This window comes from Cynara cardunculus, unplaced genomic scaffold (assembly GCF_001531365.2).
Source record: "Cynara cardunculus var. scolymus isolate 2C unplaced genomic scaffold, CcrdV1 Un_Scaffold_1775, whole genome shotgun sequence".
In the NCBI taxonomy this organism is placed as follows: Eukaryota; Viridiplantae; Streptophyta; class Magnoliopsida; order Asterales; family Asteraceae; genus Cynara; species Cynara cardunculus.
Window position 1 is genome coordinate 25951 of NW_020200871.1, and position 18418 is coordinate 44368.

Genomic DNA, 18418 nt, shown 5'->3' on the forward strand with positions numbered 1-18418 from the left:
TTAGCCTTTTAAATGGTCCTGGCTGTTAAGTTTCTGTTCCTGGAGTTGTTGGTGATCTTGCAATTCACACTCTTTCAAATTTCTTGGCGTATATGAGTTTCGGACATTGTCCTAAATCATACATTGTTTAGGTAAAATATAATATTGATACGCTCCTATTCTAAATCCAGACCTTTTTTGTGGGTATGCTATGGCAAGTTAATTTCTTTTTGTGGGTACAATATGACAAGATAATTTCTGATGGATATGACAAATTCTTCTCCCCCTCGTTAGGACTTCACACGTGTAAAGTAGATATTTTTAATATCTATGTGTGTCCTGAGTATCCTTGGTATTTAAAACAATCTCTTGTAAAGTTGAGTTTTGCCTATCAAGTTCTTTAGATGTATAACTGAATTTAGAGTTCTTCTTGTTTAAATAACTTCACTCCAAATGTCATGCATCTTAAATTTGTTATTCTTCTTTTTGAACGTTAAAAATGTATGCCAAAATTATAATCATTTTGAAGCAGCTTAGGCTAAGAGTGATAAAGCACAACAAATACTTATGGTCTACATTAAATGCACTCACTAAGTGAAGAAGATCATGAATGATGCCTGACTAGTTTATTTCTCTCTTTCATTTATTCTCTTTCTCCTTTCATCCTAGTTATGATCCTGCATTCATATCTTTATCTCCAGGACTTGACCTATGATCAACAATAACCCTTACATTATATTATGCTGGCTTCCAGGTGATCCTCATGATATTGGCAGCAAATGCTGCTGTAGGAGTAATTACTGAAACCAATGCTGAAAAGGCTTTGGAGGTAGGTCATTGGTGACAGCATTGCGACAGACACTTGTACACAGAGTTGTTCATTCCACACACTATGTTTGCATTCCTTACTCTTCTGCTTTGCTTAGAGAGGAGCCTCGGCCGGTATTAGTTTTATATACTTTAGCTTGAAGCGTATGTATGTTTTTTCAAATCTTCATTTTTTTGTTTATATAATTTAATGTTATTCTTTAAGGAATGTAGATGCAAATGGTTTGCTTTTAGTACACCAAAATATTATGGATACTTGGATAGTAGACATGGTATTGGCTCAAAATTATCATGCCTCAACATTTATGTATTTTGAAAACGTAGGGATAGTAAGCATGATGGTCAGTTATTTTTTTTCTTACTGTAGCATAAGCCTTTGCCACTTCAAACAGGCGCTTTACGTGGCTACTCTTTTCTACCATCACTGGACTAGATCTTGGACCCGAAGGGCTAAAGTCATGATAAACTAGAAAGGAAGACTGAGAGCTTGCTACGAGCGGATTACTATTATTATTTTGTTATGCTTATAATATTGTTTTATGGTCTTTGGTAGCAGTTTTTGCAACCGCTAGGTGCATCTTCTCTTCACATTTTTTACAGTATATGGACTATGTTCATCTGTTTATCTCAAAGTTAAGTGAGATGGCATGTGATCATGACTTCAATTCATTTATAATTGAAATTTCATAAGCTAACTCTAGTTTTATTTAACATCCATTTTGTGTTACTTTTTTGAATCTTTTCATCTTAATACGCACTGGTATCTTTGTAATTTCTGAAAGATTTGATTTGGTTGCGTACCCTAATTAATCTGGAATAAAGTGTATACTATTGTTGTTTTTTATGCTAATTCTATTCATTTCTTTTCTTTTTTGTTGTAGGAGTTGCGTGCCTATCAAGCAGATGTTGCAACCGTCATGCGTAATGGTAAATATTTAATGCTACCTTTTAATAGTCATGAAAATGCCATTGTTGTAATCCATCCTTGGACGAATGCTACTCCTATTATTTGAAAGATTAAGGTGTTTATATAATAACAATTCATCTACAATCACCTTAATGATATTCAATTAAGAGCATGTATAAAATGGCATGAATCACATGTTCTGTTCATCTTTTCATTTGGTAGTGTTGCGTGCTAAGTTACGCAAGCACCAAACCTTTTCTTGATTATCAGGTTTATCAAGCATCTAGCTATTGCCATCTCATTTGTGAAAGCTTTTGCAGGTTGCTTCTCCATTCTTCCTGCGACCGAGCTTGTTCCAGGAGATATTGTAGAAGTTAGTGGTAGGTTTTGTTTCGTATCCTCAAGGAGGCTACATTCTTAACATGTACCTTCCAAGTCTACAGTTTCATCAATTAATAATATTCTCCTTTTTCATTTCTGCGGCTTTCTCCAATGAATAGTGGGTTGCAAAATTCCAGCAGACCTGAGAATGATTGATATGTTAAGTGATCAACTACGTGTCGATCAAGCGATTCTTACAGGTATACTCTTTACATGCCCTTATCATTTTGTGATGAGTTAAATGATTTTTATATTTACAATAGTGTCTTCACATTGTTTTTGTTGATGATTACCATTTTTGCCCTTCATTATTGTGAGATATCTATTTCAAGAAAGTGAAAAGATTTATGGTGCTCTAATCCAAGTCTTCTATTCTTAACTTAATCATCATTGATGGTTCCTTTTAGATGACTTGATGTGTTGACTATTGGACATTTTTATTTAATTCAACTCAAAAGGGTCAGCTGATAATGGGAACCTGGAAGGACATGCACAATGGAGGTTCTTGGGTAGGGCTGGTGGGTGGATAATATGAAAGACACAACATTTTCTAAACAAAGTTGTATAATGCTAATTAAGCCCAATTAGCAGCAGTTCTAAGTGCAAGAAACTGTAACAAGTGCTTTTTCATTTTCAAGTTATTGACAACATGAAAATGACAACGTTCCTTGCAACATATATTGACAAGTTGTCTTATGGTTTAACTGTGTTTATCTTCTAGTGTATATTATATTTTTTTGCTCGATTGTGGTGTGCTGGGGTATGATTCCTTAGTTGCTCCTTTGTGCTACATTTTTATTATTTTTTTCCATTGTTTGTCATAAAAATCAATTATAATCCCACATGGATTTATTTATGACAACAGGTGAGAGTTCTTCTGTGGAAAAGGAGCTCGAGTCTACTTTAACAACCAATGCAGTGTACCAAGACAAAACCAATATCCTTTTCTCGGTATGGGTTTGAGCAGTTGTAATTGTTCTTGACACATTATTGGTTGCTAATTACATGTTAATTACATGTTACAAAGGAAACAGCACCCCCTAACATGTAGATTTCTAATATCATGCAGTTTTGTGCTGTTCTAAGTGGTTGGCTAGATAGCAAGCACTGTCTATTCCTTTGACAGAAAGACAAGATATAGTTTTTCATTATTTGCGAGTAAATTCTGAGGCAATGTTTCTTCATTAGTTCGAAATATTCTTTGATCACCATTTAAAGAATATCATGACTGGCAGTCTATACTCTGAGCTGTGTCTTTTTCTCATGCTTTATACTCTGAGCTGAGTCTTTTTCTCATGCTTTATGACATGCTTTTAAATGAAATGTAGCCTAAACGTTTAGTAATAGACTGTGCTTTGACATATTCGTCTTCTTTCTGAAGTAACCTCTAATTGCAGTACCCATCCTTTAATAGGACCTCAAAAGTAATTCTCAAATGGTCCAAGAATATGCACAATCATAAAGGGGAAGCTAGAGTGAATCTTGTGAGAATGTACCCCATGGCCCCCAAAAATAAGTATAATCTTTATCCCTTCGTAAAAGCCATCACAAAAGAAGACTAGTAAGCTCTCAATTCTTGAAAGGGAGATCAAGATTTATATCAAGAAGCAACTCCAGAGTTGGCATGCCAACCGATATGTGAATAGTAGAAACTTAGGATGATTGTTGCTAGGCTGCATGTATAAACTGAAGTATCTGAGTCCAAAGCTTCTTTGGTCTGCTTTTGCTGCGCTTGAAAAGAATTGCCATGATCGACGGTTTTCTCTTAAAGAGTTTGTACTATGCTCATCATATGTCTCACTCTTTGCTTTGGTTTTTCTTAAGTTCGGTTCTACCATAGGAACAAAGAATTCATGAGATTTCCTGGGGAAAAAGTTGATGGGAAGTCTTTAAAAGAAGTTATCCTATGAGAGAACTAATGAATTGAACTTGCGATGGCCAGGGAACAGTAGTGGTTGCTGGTAGAGCAAGAGCTGTTGTTGTTGAAGTTGGTTCTAATACTGCAATGGGCAGCATACGTGATTCTATGTTGAGAACCGAGGATGTAAGTTTCATGTATATCCAAATCATCCCCTGTTTGCATCATATCCTTAAATCTAATTGCTTTCATTGCAGGAAGCAACACCACTCAAAAGGAAGCTTGACGAATTTGGTACTTTCTTGGCCAAGGTTAAAGACTGCCTCTGTTCACTGTATATACCTTTTGCTATACATTCTTCTCTACTCCAATTCATCCTATACATTCTTCTCTAATCCAATTCATCCATATATGTTCATGGTGCGATTTTCTCATCCGTTTTTATTAGAGGTATTCTTCTTTAAAATTGCAGTGGTTCAAAAGGGTGTGAAATGGAAAATGACAAGAATGGTCAGTTCTGGTAATACACAAAGACACCATAAAACACTTGTATGGATGATCCATAGTAATGTATGCATATCTAGTCATGATAGTTACAACTTTATCTCGACAGTAAAAAGTAACTCTTGGAGGAGAATTGGCATAAGCATTAGCCAGACTACTGTGTACAATACATTCGAAGGGGAAACTGAACTTCCAAAGCATAAAAGATACATTGACTGTCCAAGGCCATTCTAATTATCCCAAACTGCCACTTGTCCCTTCTAACATTGTTTACTTTCTGTGTTAGGTGGCAACTTATTAGTTTATTACATGTACAACCAACATCTCAAATTTTGGTATGAAACGTTGGAGCATCAAATGATTCTTCATTAGACACCAGCATATCATACATCACCTTACAATTAATCAGATGTGGCTAAAGTTGGTTTCCTCAGTTGACATTACTAGTTTTCCTCTCTTTTGATACTTGGCTTCCTAGCCAATCTTCAACTGTTGTGTTCTAATGACCTTAAAGTTTTGTTTAAGGTAGTGAAAAAACTATCATCTTGAATTGCATTTGGATTCATTCTGCTTTAATTGAAAGCATTGTCAATACCTTTCCTCCTGTTACTTTGTACTTTCAAAATTTATTTATGTTTTTTGGTGTGAAATTTGAATGGTATTTGCTTGGATCTAGATCCATTAAGGTTCCAGTTTTGAGTAGCTAAGTACCATTGTAATGATATTGTTAATGCAATTTTATTAACAACTTGAGAAATGACTAGCAGAACCCTTCACACTTGAAAAGAAAGTTGCATTTAAAAAGTGACAAAATAAATGAAGGCCTCTTCATGGCCCAGCTTCCTTGAACATGGACCCAAAAAGGTGTATTGTGATACTCGGAAACATATGACTGGTACTGACAAGGGCTTGAAAGAAACATTGGACTTTTTTGTAGTTCTCAATGTGACAGCAAGGTGAACTTTGGACCTTTGTTAACTTGGAAGAACCGACCCCACCAGAAGCTGCATCTCTACTAAAGTTTTGAGTTTTATACCTGGAAGTTGACAAGCAGTGGTGCACTAGGGGGTGCCTGGTCTATAGCACATATAAACAACACATCCTTGTTTCCATGCTGCTTAGAGTTTCACACCACACAACATGCACATGTCATAATACATGTTGCAACTCTCCTTCCTTATCCTAGGTGGACATTCTTGTAAGATTACATAGGACAAACTTGTATCTTGTACGCAATTTTATGTCAAAAACTAGATTAAGTAGGTTAATATTAATACATCATTCAAGGTGAAGTGAATGTTCAATAAAGAGAAGGAAATCTATTCCTTGACCCCTAGCCTTATCATGTTATATTCGAGGGCTACAAAACCCCTGCAAACCATGGCATTGCTTCACTGATTCTGAAGGTCAGGGCAGACGTTCTGAGCTTATTAGTTCAAATATGCACTTCATTCTTCATTCAAAGAGCATTTATATTATTGGTATGACTGCAAACTTGTGTTGCTTCTTTCTCTATTCTTAGGTCATAGCTGGTATCTGCATATTGGTGTGGATTGTTAATATTGGCCATTTTCGTGATCCTGTCCATGGGGGCTTCTTTCAAGGTGCTGTTCACTACTTCAAGGTAAATATTTGGGAAAATATCTATGCATTGATGCTCTTTACCACTTAATGTTCGTTGTATGGTGTTAAGTGGCTATTTGTCTATTAGTTCTAATTATAGTCACATGAATTTATTCTACTATGTTGATATTTCTTGATCTTCTTAGGGAACTCTTGGTTATTTACGCAATAAGATGTGGACTTCACATTTGATTGTATTTCTGTTTTTGGTTGATAATAAGGTAGTTGTGAGTTATTTTTTGTATGATTATATTTAGTGGTTATTATTTACTGAAAACCACATTAACAACATTTGTGTAGACCCTAATATAGGCTTTGGTAAAGTGAAAGCTTAATAAATTGGATTATATTATTCGTATCAACCAATGTTGTATTATTGATTAATATATGAGAAATAGAAGAATCGATTAATTCTTCATGGTATCAGAGGTGTAATCACCTGCTTACTGGTCATCTCATTGTTCTCGACGATCCTGACCGTTTTCAGCCATTTCGAGACCAGATATCTATGAAAGCAAAACCTTCGCTTTGTCGTCCTAGTCGTCGCTTCAACTACCTGTTTTTGTGACCATCATGGTGGTTGCCAACCAACCTTCTGCCTCATCATCGGACTTCCTTTCATGTTCAGGGTCAACATCATTGCTACCCTTCTCGATAGCCTCTCATAATCTTGCCAAAACCCTCTAAAAGCCATCATCATCTCGCCGGAACTTTAAATTTACACCAGACCCTAAATCGTTGAGATCCTGAATCTCATGTTCATCAATGAGATCAAGCTCTCTTGCTAAGAAATAGTTTCGAGAATTTGGTACGTGTCTTTGTTCCGAATTCAAGTTAACTGATTATTGCCAACTACCGTCTGCCTTCCTTTTGCTATTTATACACACTGTTCCCACAGTGTTTGGCTGCATAACAGTTGGCTAGAATTGTGTATAAACACATGTTACAAAACTACACCGTTGGGGATGTGTTTCAGCTGCCTATTTGTGCAAATAGGGTTGCTATTTGGCTACTGTGGTGTTTGTAAAAAGGCTATTTTCAGCTTTCGTTGGGATTGTTCTTCGTATTTTTCTGTAAGCATTTTTTATGGAAAATTATGAGACCAATCCATTCAAGAAAGAGCCATTGGATCTACTTTAAAAATTGTTTGATCAATCTGATGGTAGTTCCAAACAGGTAGGTTTGGTGGATAAAATTGAGTCTGCCACGACCTTAACAATAAGCAAAGGAATTGTGAAAATATGGAGTGTGGATATAGGTGCATGAGATCACACAGGTGATGGTTTACTCGTACAACCAACTAATTATGCATCTGTTTGAATTCCTACTCCGCCTTGTTCTTCATAGCTTTGGATATATTCTTACATGTGATTTCTCCTCAAACTGGGTTCCTCCTCAAGCAAATCTGGTCTGTCTCAAAGTGTCAAGTCTATTTTCATAATTTTCATTCGTATGTGTACCCTCAACATCATAGCAAGCTTGATCCTTGTCATCCAAAATGTCTATTCTTAGGCTCCTCTTTCAATTAAAACAGGTATAAGTGTTATTCTCCATATACTAAAATCGATTCTATATCACTTTTCTCCAAGTCTTCTGTTCACTGGGATTGTGAACATGAACCTCGTTCTTGGAACCCTTGGGAACATAACTTGATTCATCAATTGAGCCTTCGTGCAATGTTAGTCTACATGAGTCTAAAATTCCTCATCTAGAGTCCTGACATCGATCCGATCCTGAGCTGAAAACTTCATATATATCCGCTCCTGAGCGCTCAGTCTAAATCTATGCTGCTTTTGCCTCAAAAGAACATAATAACATATTCTACGAGGAAGAAGAGATGTGTAGAGCTTGAAGCAAGTTCATAACCTGTTCAACTCATTGACCTCTTAATTCAAGCTTTCCTGAGAAAGTCATGAGTGAAAATAGGTCACACATGGAAGATATGGATGATTCAAATGTGCCCATTGCTTTGAGGAAAAGAGTGAGACAATAGTTAGTCACCTTATTTGTAAGCATATCACTTATGATGGTTCGCGACCTTATTTGTATGCATATCATATATGATGGTTTGTCACCTAATTTAACAGGTTCTGTTTCTACTCTTGACTCTACACAGACTCTGAAAAACATTTATTTTACAAAATCGATAGTGGAAGAAGATTATTCACAATGAGACGGAAGTATTTAAGAAATATGAGACATGGACACTTACAAATCTCCCACTTGGAAGGAGGCTTGTTGGCTGCAATCGGATATTTATAGTCAAGAAGAAGGCGAATGGCAATGTAGAAAGGTACAAGGCTCATTTGTTGCCGGAGGGGTTACTCTATCATATGGAATCGACTATTGCTAAACTCAACACCATCTTGATACTGAATCAAGACCGAAGTTTTCAACAATAGGATATAAAAAAGGAATTCTAGGATGGAGGTTTAATAGAAGTATATATGGATATTCTACATGGGTTTGAAGGTAATCAAGCAAACAATCCGTCTGTAAACCTAGGAAATGACTCTGCGGACTAAACCAATCCCTTAGAGCATGGTTTGATAAATTTTAAATCTCAGACACGACGATCTAAAATAGGAAAACATGCCATTTTGATATTCTATGTGGATGTCATCACTTTAACAGGTAACAATGAGAATGACCTACATAATTTAAGGAGTATTTGTCACAAGAATTTGAAGTAAAAGACCTTGGGAATCTGAAATATTTTCTTGGCATGGAAGTAGCTCGGTCCACAAAAGGTATTATTATTTCTCAAAGGAAATACATACATGATCTACTAAAAGAAACTGGAATGCATGGATGCAAACCTGTTGATACTCCCATGGAACTATTAGGACCCAAACCTAATTATGATTGATTGATTAACTGAAAACTAACACAATTTTAAACTACTAAAGAAATACTACAAATTTGACTACATTCTAATGCATGCGCTACCCTCTATGTATACGTGATTATCTAGAATCCTACTACATTAAGGAAACTATTTTAATTATTTAAAATACTAATTTAAGTGGGATAAGATAGAATTATCTCTTACTTCTTCTTAAAATATGTTTTCCGCGCCAAGAAGTTGGATTTGAGAACAGACAGTGCACGAGGGACACGTGGAGATATCAATGTGTAATTTGATGTCTCATCTATTTTGCTCACACTAGACTTGATATTAGGTACATAGTTACAAGTACATAGTTACAGTTGTTTGTCAATGATTCTACAATATCTAAAGATGACACTCGGGCAGGGAGGAAGGTTGAGATCTACTCTGATGGAAACCTGGCTCTAGATGCAAATAGCAGCAAATCAACTTCCTAGTATTGTTTCTTTGTGTGTGGAACCTCGTCAGTTGTCACTTCGAGGAGTAAGAAACAATAGGTAGTGTCAAGTAGTACTGAAGCGTAATATAGAACATTGACACAAGGAATTTGTGAAGGAATATGGGTCAAAGGAGTTCTGAATGATCTTGGTCATCATCTTACCTATCATGTCTAGATGACGTGTGACAATAAGGCGACTATTAGCATTTGCACCATGATAAGACCAAACATGTTCATATCGATCGACATTTCATCACTGAGAAGGTGACAATTGAAGTGGTGAAATTTGACTTCAACACTAAATAACAAACGGTAGATATCCTCAGTAGAGCACTACCGAGACCCTAATTTGAGGACCTCATATCCAACCTGAGACTATATGGCATATACTCATTAGCTTGAGGGGGAGTGTTGCATTTGGTAGAAAGTTAGGCATGTATTTTGTGTCTATCTTTTTCTTCTATTAGTATCTATTTTAGGTATAGATTGGATTATGTTAGCTAAATAAACCTATCGTGTATATGATTAATAAATGAGTAACGGAATAATCAGTTAATTCTTCAACTTGTTACAAACATTTCATGCAAAATCTTTGTCCTGACTTAATTTTATCTTACCTAACTAGATTGCAGTTGCCCTTGCTGTTGCTGCGATTCCGGAAGGTCTTCCAGCTGTTGTTACAACGTGAGTGATTTGCTTATATTCATATACGCTGGACTTCATCGGCAACGAAAGATGGATTCATATTGTGAGCCCAGGAAATTGAATTTGTTTGATGCTACCAAAAACAATATCACTTATTCCCTCATATTTGCACCTAACCACACAAATCACATGCTTGAAATATTGGTGCATTTGACTATTTGAGCACAAGGTCTAATATGGAAGAGACCCCTCTGTTTGAAGCAAAGTGGATAACACAAAGTAGAAAATGGTAGAAGATCCTGATCCCAAATTAAAGAAAACTGAATTTAGGTTGATGCATAAAAGTAGATTGAGATTGTGTAGTTTATCTTCTTGTATGGTTTTGCAGACGTTTTGTTCATTCATATTTTCATTCTTTCTTCTACCTTCTCCTTCATTTTAAGTACAAAAGTAGAATGCAAGTGGGAGAGTGAGAAATATGTAACTATATTGTTGTAAGTTTAGAGTAGTTAAATCTCTAAATTAGCATCAAGTCTCTTTGACTTTGTGAGGGTTGGTGAGAAGAGACTTTTCATTTCCCTTGCATTTGAGAAAAAAGACTGTAGTGACTGAGACTACTTTTTGCCAGTTACCTACTTACATCTTTCTATCTTAGTCTACTACACATTTTAGTCATTGAGCCAGACAAAGGCCTTGGATATTGACTGTTAATTTGCCCCTCGCATGGTATTTTGGTCATATGAACATGCTGTCCAATTATTTGGGCGATGGCTTAGATGCAATTTTATTGGATATGCTTTATGGTATGGTAATTGACTTGCAACACAATTTCTCAAGTTTTATCTAGGTAATGCAGGCATAAATGGGATGTAAAAAAATTCAGAATATGCTTACACTGTTACACATGGAAGATGTTAGAATAAATTATGTGCCATCATGTGTGCTCATCATTGAAGGGCTAAAGGCCAAAAGGAGATCGTACATCTAATGTTCTTATTTGCAAATTTCAACAAGCTTGTCATTATGGCTGATTATGAACTCTATTATATTTAATTGACAGTTGTTTGGCTCTTGGAACAAAAAGAATGGCTCGTTTGAATGCTATTGTGAGATCATTGCCTTCTGTAGAGACACTGGGTTGTACAACAGTGATCTGCAGTGACAAAACTGGTACCCTGACCACTAATATGATGTCAGTTTCGAAGGTGATTTCTGTTTCTGCTTGTACTCTATACTTCGGATCTTACATGTTCTGTTTATGGAACTCCCATAAATTTGGTTTTGCTAAACAAGTGGCCAGGGTTGTAAGTTTTCATGGGTAGTTATCAGTTTCAGTTTAGACTGAGACTCTATTTTCCTATTAGATGTTCTAATTCTTTTAGTTTTTGAGCAATGAATTATCAATTTTTTTGTCTTGGACTTCCAGTTCTCTCTTGTTCTCTCCTCTCTCTCTCTTTCTTGTGTCTTGTGGCATGATTTTTCTTGGGATCATAGCAGTCAATGCGTCAGTTGACTTGGATTGTTTTATTTCAAAATCAAGTTGGGTATGGGTAAACAAGACGCAAGTTTTTCAAAAGAAAACCACAAGGGTTGTGGCGTAGTGGTTGAGAACTTGTGGGATGTGGTGGAATATCCCATCTGCCCAGGGTTCGATGCCATGCGTACATATCAATTGAGGCCATTGAGTTTATCAGGGCTAATTTCTTTCAGTCACAATATGCTAGGATTAGTGTAGGCATAGCCTGGGACACCTTTTCAAAAGAAGTGTCCAAGTCACACCCTGACTCAGTAAACTACCATTAACTTGATTCAATTTTAATAAATTGGTTGAATAAAACACTGATTCGGCATGAGGGAGAGTGCATTTCGTGAGGGGAAGAGTATAGGTGAAATGAAGTGAGAGTTGACATTTGAATAGTTAATTTGGTTTTATGTAGACATCATGCAACAAGAGATCTCTCTCTCCTTTTCACAAACTTGATCACTGGATTTTTAGGTTTGAAGAAGCAATAACACTTTATCTTACACAATACTAAAATTTCAGACATATCTCTGAACTTCTAGAACAATATTAAATATCCATGCTTGTTTACTTGTTCTTCGTAGATTAACATGCCTACCTAGAACCCCTGTGTAAAAAAATTAACCCTCACTTCTTTTTGTTCTTAGATTATTGATTTTTTGATTGGTTGTTATGAACACTTGCCAATACCGTTTGGACCATTGTGTACCTTTTATTGGTATGAGATCATCCGAAAAATGCTATTGTTTTCCTGCTGATACATATAATGTTTTTGAACTTCTTATTTTGGATATTAGTACCTATCCATTTTCTGTTTTGCTTTATTTTGTCTTCTTCTAGATTTGTGTGCTTCAATCTGCCAGTCATGGAGTTGTGGCTGCAGAGTACAGCATTAGTGGTACAACATATGCACCAGAAGGTTCTATTTTTGATGGCATGGGGATGCAAGTAAGATTAAGCTGAAAATTTACTTCCATTTTGTTCAAATTATATCTTTTTCTTTCTTAACTTTCTTATTAGACTTTACTTTTCTCTGTTTACTATTTGTTGGCATTACGCTTTAGGAATGCACTCGTGTCCCACTTTGAAAATTGACTAGTTTCACAACCTGTAAAAACCTAATTGTACACTTTGATCTGTGAGTATTACATAAAAGAACTTAATCACAAAGGAAGATTGATAATCCAAGATAAATCATATCAATCAACACCTTCCCCATGGGAGGTGGAAATTGATGTGAAGCAGGAATTCATGACCATTTACAAATGCCAAACCACTCACAAGGTGTTCTCTATTAGAAACAGTTTACGGACCTTTGACTAAAAGGACATCAGTTTTGCCTATTATTAGAGTATGCATTCTTCTACGTGTTTGATCTGTGTAAAGAAGTCTTGAACCAGGGCACTGTTGTTTTTCTGGCTGCCGAGCCACAGAAAATTCTGCTGTGTGGCTGTTTTTGTTGGGGACTAGGGTCTCAAAATTGAATCCTCATAGTCTGGTCTCAGATACCTCATTACAAATTTGGTTAGGAACCTGTAATTAATATTATTGCTTTAGAGGTATATGTGTGGACCAAACCTAGAATGACTATTACTATTGATACAGTGATACTACTATCAACTTTGACCAAACATGTCAAAACCAAACCTCATACATCGGTATGATTTTTCCGAATTGCTGAATGCCACTACCTATATGATATTGAACATTATCCTTGACTGCAACCACACAAACATGATGCAGATTAATGTTGAGCATTGCTACATTGATCCTTGAGGCATCTGATATGAATATCCCCAACTCTACTGTCCCTGCTCTGCTATTAATTACAATAATAATCATTAATATTAATTATAATGATAAGAATACTACTGCTATTATGTATAATAATAATCTTTAATATTAACTATGTCATTATGAACTTTTTGCAGCTTGATTTTCCTGCTCAATTTCCTTGTCTCCTTCACATTGCAATGTGTTCAGCTCTCTGCAATGAGTCGGTTATACAGTACAATCCTGACAAGAAGAAATATGAAAAAATTGGCGAGTCAACTGAAGTTGCTCTTCGTATACTAGCAGAAAAGGTTGATTCTGACATCTACGATGCCAGTTGGCTGACAACTTATTTTTTTGTCCTTGTTCACCTTGACCTACTATGTTGCATCTCCACCTTAGTTTGTATTTTTTGGCTTCTTATCAGGTTGGTCTTCCTGGTTTTGATTCTATGCCTTCTGCTCTGAATATGTTGACGAAGCATGAAAGGGCGTCGTACTGTAATCATTATTGGGAGAACCAGTTCAAGAAGGTTCGTTATATCTATTTTTATAGACCTTTCTCTCTCTCAATTTGTATCCTTCTTTCTGATCGCATCATTATTAAGATCATCGTGTGGCATATCGTAACATCTACATCTGCTGTACTTTATAATTCTTATGCAGTTCGGTTTTATCATTCTGTTAGTTTTTGGGTCCAGTAAAGTTGTGAATGCATCTTCATCCTCCATGTCAGGAGTTATAGGCTTTTCTCTTTGTCAAATTCAGACCATGTGTGCTGTTACTTCTGGTTCATTATATTTGGCATAAATAATATCTCAGACTCAAAATACATCAGGAGCATATGTTTATGCACTCTTTTGAGCAATTTCTGATGTTTACATCATGTGTTCCATATCCTTTCTTTTATGTTGTTTATGTGCATCTATCTGTTAATATATACTTGGAAATGTAATGCATGCAGATATCTCTTTTGGATTTTTCTCGTGATCGCAAGATGATGAGTGTTCTTTGTAGCCGGAAACAGATTGAGATTATGTTCTCCAAAGGTGCCCCGGAGAGTATAATTTCCAAATGTACAAGTATTCTCTGCAATGATGATGGTTCCACTGTTCCTCTAACTGCACATATTAGAGCTGAGCTGGAATCTAGATTTTCCAGGTTAAGGACTGATTTCCTTTCAATATGTTTGCCACTGGGCTCTTTTTGTCTGTTCACCTTAAGCTTATAAGAAATTTTGACAAAATGTTGCCTACCCACATGAGTCTTAATTTGCTTCAGCCAAAACAATTAAGGTATCTGTTTCTGCTCTCTTTTAATAATTATTTCCAATTATCCATGTCACATTAAATTCTTTATGTCGAGTTTAACTTGCAAATTGGACATTGATGTTCTCTGAGAATGGCATCCTTAGTGTTTCTCTACTGTCACACAACAGTTATCATGGAACTACTACGCTTTCTCTTCCTTTTGACCACAACCTATGCAATGTTACTGGTTTGGTTGTCCAAGTCTCAGCTCTAAATACATTGAATTGCTTAGTGAAATAGCGATATGTTTGAACTTTTGTGAATCATTTAACTTTCTCCGTCATGCCAGGAAGCAATGATAATGCATTGCTTGTTGTCTGTTAATGAAAGATGTGCCTCTTTTGAGCCTTTCTAGTGCTGTCTTTTTTCTTGGCTGTCATTATGTTTCTTGCAATGGAAAGATATGATGGAACCTTGTTTTTTATTTGATATAGATTCTCTTGTTCTATTAAAAGATATAAGAATTTCTTAGGGGTGTTGACCATAACCGTATAGTAGCTTCTAAATACATGTCATTAGGTATTAACTCTCCCTCACAGATGATGCTTAAAAATTTGACAAAGCCCAAAGTAAGAACTTGGAATAATCATAGTTGTTAAAAGCGTGCCTGAGGCACACCAAGGCTCTGAGGCTCATAAGGCTCAAGGTCTTGCGCTTTTTTAAAGTCAAAGGCTTGGCGCATTCACGAGGCTCATTAAGGTCCTGCGCCTTCATTGAGGCGCCTTGTGGGCCTAGGCGTGCCTCATAAAGAGTTACTAAATACCTAGTCAAACTCTAATATTAAATAAGTTTTCTCATCTTCTCATGTTCTGATTTCTTAAAGAAATGAGTTATTAAATGGATGACATAATCAAATACCCAGTCCTTAGAACTTCAAAGCCTTCTTCTCTATGAATACCCAGACCTCACAACTTCTCCTTCACGGCTCACGCTTTAAACCCCTCTTTCTTATCGAAGTGTTGTTGGTTGCTGCATTGGAGGCTTTTACTTGCTACATATTTTAGTTGTTTGTAACTCTGTGTGTGTATATATATATCTATATTGATAAGATGCTCCTCACATTCTTGAGGCCCATGCTTTGCCCCTAGGCTCCGGGACCCCTTTGCGCCTAAGTGCGCCTTGAGCTTTTAACAACTTTGGAATAATGAGATAAAATGTTGAAATGATTCTTCAATAGCATAATGTTTTTATGGGGAAAGAAGCAAATGTTCGGAGAAACTTCACTGGCTACTAGTAAGACTATGCTTCTTTTAAGTTTGATTTTATTCATTGGGTAGGTAACTTACATGGTACGTAGCTCTAATTTTCAAGGTCATTGCTCCAAGGTTTCCAGTTGCATTTGCTGTCATCATTATAATTGCAAAATTCATACTCGATTTAAGTTACGCATAGTATGCATCTTTTACGGCTCTCCACGCGTGAGTGGGGATCACATCTAAATGGAAGTGTCTTTTATAGTTGTATGTGTCAGAAGATTGATCTTCCTTCTGACCCCTAGTATCAGAAGATAGATCTTCCTTCTGACCTTAATATCAGAGGATTTAAAAATGAGACTTGCTTCTTTTTCTAAAGTTGATCCTTGTTTGAAAGATCTGTAAAAATCATTATCACTTTCTATAATAGGATCCTTGTTCTGAATGCCAAATTTTTTCAGTTTTTGGTTCTGAAAACTTGTCCACAATTTTCTGTGCATTTTAAATCTTATGCTTCATAGCATGTATTGATGTATATAAAGTTACTTTTTCTTGTTGAAGGAAAGCATTTTGAGTTTCACAAGTTCAAATGCTCCATGTCATTCAATTCTTTAAACTGAGCAGCATATTCTTTTTCTAGATTTTCTTCCTCTACTTTACTTTCAACACACACACACACGCTCTCTCTCTCAGCATACTCTTTTTGGGCTCTGTTGATCTCCTTATCTTTTCTAATAATTTATTTTTTGTTTCATTTCATGGGAATAGATGCAATGCATCAGCTTGTTGATGCACACCCTCTTTTATAGTGGTATGTATGTGTCAGGCTATGTAAGAGCACACATACAGAGTTGAAGACTTCCATGATCCATCCTTAGGTTGATCTTTTTTGCATTGTGTCTATGTCAATCCGAATGTTAGAAGACTTCTAGATCTAGTTATTGGCTGAACGTTTCTATCCTCTTTTCACTTCCGTATTCTTTTCTAAATGGATTTTATAAATCAAAATGGTCATTCCTGGACATGGTATTCGGTACTTATTTTCTAGTAAATTAATCCTTTTTTTATGGTTTTACTTTTGTCAAGCAACTGCAACTTAATTTATTATTCTTCCGGAAGCAGTTTTAGCCTTGTATATTCACCTTTCTTGACAAATGCTGTTTCTTACAAAAATGATGTTGCTATGTCTATGCGTGGTTCTGTTTTCTTTATGTGTCAGGGCATAAAGAATTCATGCTTGTTAGTAGGCAAATATCTGATCAAATTCATATATTTGGTTACTGGAATATTATCTCTACTGATCCTTATGTTAAGTTATATTCTTTGTGTTTCAGTTTTGCAGGAAAAGATACTTTAAGATGTCTTGCACTTGCCTTAAAAAGGATGCCCACAGGTCAACAAAATATTTCCTTAGATGATGAGAAAGACCTTACATTTATTGGCTTGGTATGCTTTCTTTCCAAAACAATCCAAGTGTTGTCAAGCTTTCATCTTAGCTCATGTGTGTAGACCTGTATTTATTTTTATTTTGACATAACAGGGTTCTTTGTTAGAATTGGGTGTCTATTTATCCTTTTGTTTTTCTCCACACAAGATGATTAAGATGAAGAAACCATATTACTGTTAAAGTGGGTGCAAAAAGCATGGTGATCTCAATCCCAACCAGATCTATTTTTTTTGATAATTATGGATGAGTTTTTGTATTAATTATCATGGCCTTGTCTATGCAACAGACAACAAGGTCCTGGTGTTTGATAGATGCGTTGGCGATGCATCTATGAAAGGCAAGGTGCCTGACTGGAAATTGTTAGTCCCAAATTGGAATGGCAAACACACAAGTAATTTTAGAAATGAGGGGTTGGATACAATTACACAAATTTTCACTTAAATTTAATTTTTGTTGATTTTTCAAATCAAGAGTTGCACAAAGAAAACAACATTGTTGCGGGAAAGAAAAAGTTAAAAATCTATTCTGACAATTTTTTACTTAGAGAACAATCACACAACTTAAACACAGAGAAGAACTCTTCTGTTTGAAGAGCTGCCGATTTTTGCTGTTTACATAGAGAGTCTTTAGAAAGCATAACCTTGCATGGAGCAACCATTCTACTTTATATACCACCATGTGCATTAATGCATGGGGACACTTGTCATCTTGGGGATAAGATGGCAGAGTTGACTTCAAAACCTTTGGGGATGTCCTTTTCATCGTACATATGAAAAGGACTTGTCTCTGAAACACTTTTCAGTCATTTCTTCAGATGTCACATCAAGCCCAAATAAGTTGATTTTTTGATCTAACAGCTAAAAAATGGGACCTTCGACCATCTTCAATTATTAAGCTTCATCAACCATCATCACCTTCATCTTCCTTCATATTCACTTTCAGTTTTACCTTTAGTCATGTTCACGAACTTTTACCTTGGGGAGGTATATGAAGGAACGAATCAGTGGATTGAAGAATTCAAGCTCGAAATACATTAATTTGTTCAAGTATCAGTCATGATGATAGAAATAGGTAAATAAAGGTAGATGCAGGTGATGAAGGTTTATGTTCTCACGTTCTC

At 35.9% G+C, this 18418-nt stretch overlaps 1 protein-coding gene across 3 annotated transcripts in view; it reads left to right on the forward strand.

The window, feature by feature from the left end:
* The window catches only part of LOC112502684 (calcium-transporting ATPase 3, endoplasmic reticulum-type), a 51335-nt gene that overhangs the window by 13977 nt on the left and 18940 nt on the right, over window positions 1-18418 (forward strand). For all 3 annotated transcript variants that reach the window (XM_025106667.1, XM_025106664.1, XM_025106665.1), the window contains 15 exons: window positions 734-808; window positions 1689-1734; window positions 2035-2094; window positions 2215-2295; window positions 2961-3046; window positions 4038-4139; window positions 4211-4264; window positions 5980-6081; window positions 10035-10093; window positions 11115-11259; window positions 12417-12524; window positions 13508-13660; window positions 13777-13881; window positions 14313-14509; window positions 17186-17297. In XM_025106667.1, coding sequence (XP_024962435.1) covers window positions 734-808; window positions 1689-1734; window positions 2035-2094; window positions 2215-2295; window positions 2961-3046; window positions 4038-4139; window positions 4211-4264; window positions 5980-6081; window positions 10035-10093; window positions 11115-11259; window positions 12417-12524; window positions 13508-13660; window positions 13777-13881; window positions 14313-14509; window positions 17186-17297 — 1485 coding nt within the window. The remainder of the gene's footprint in view (window positions 1-733; window positions 809-1688; window positions 1735-2034; window positions 2095-2214; window positions 2296-2960; window positions 3047-4037; window positions 4140-4210; window positions 4265-5979; window positions 6082-10034; window positions 10094-11114; window positions 11260-12416; window positions 12525-13507; window positions 13661-13776; window positions 13882-14312; window positions 14510-17185; window positions 17298-18418) is intronic.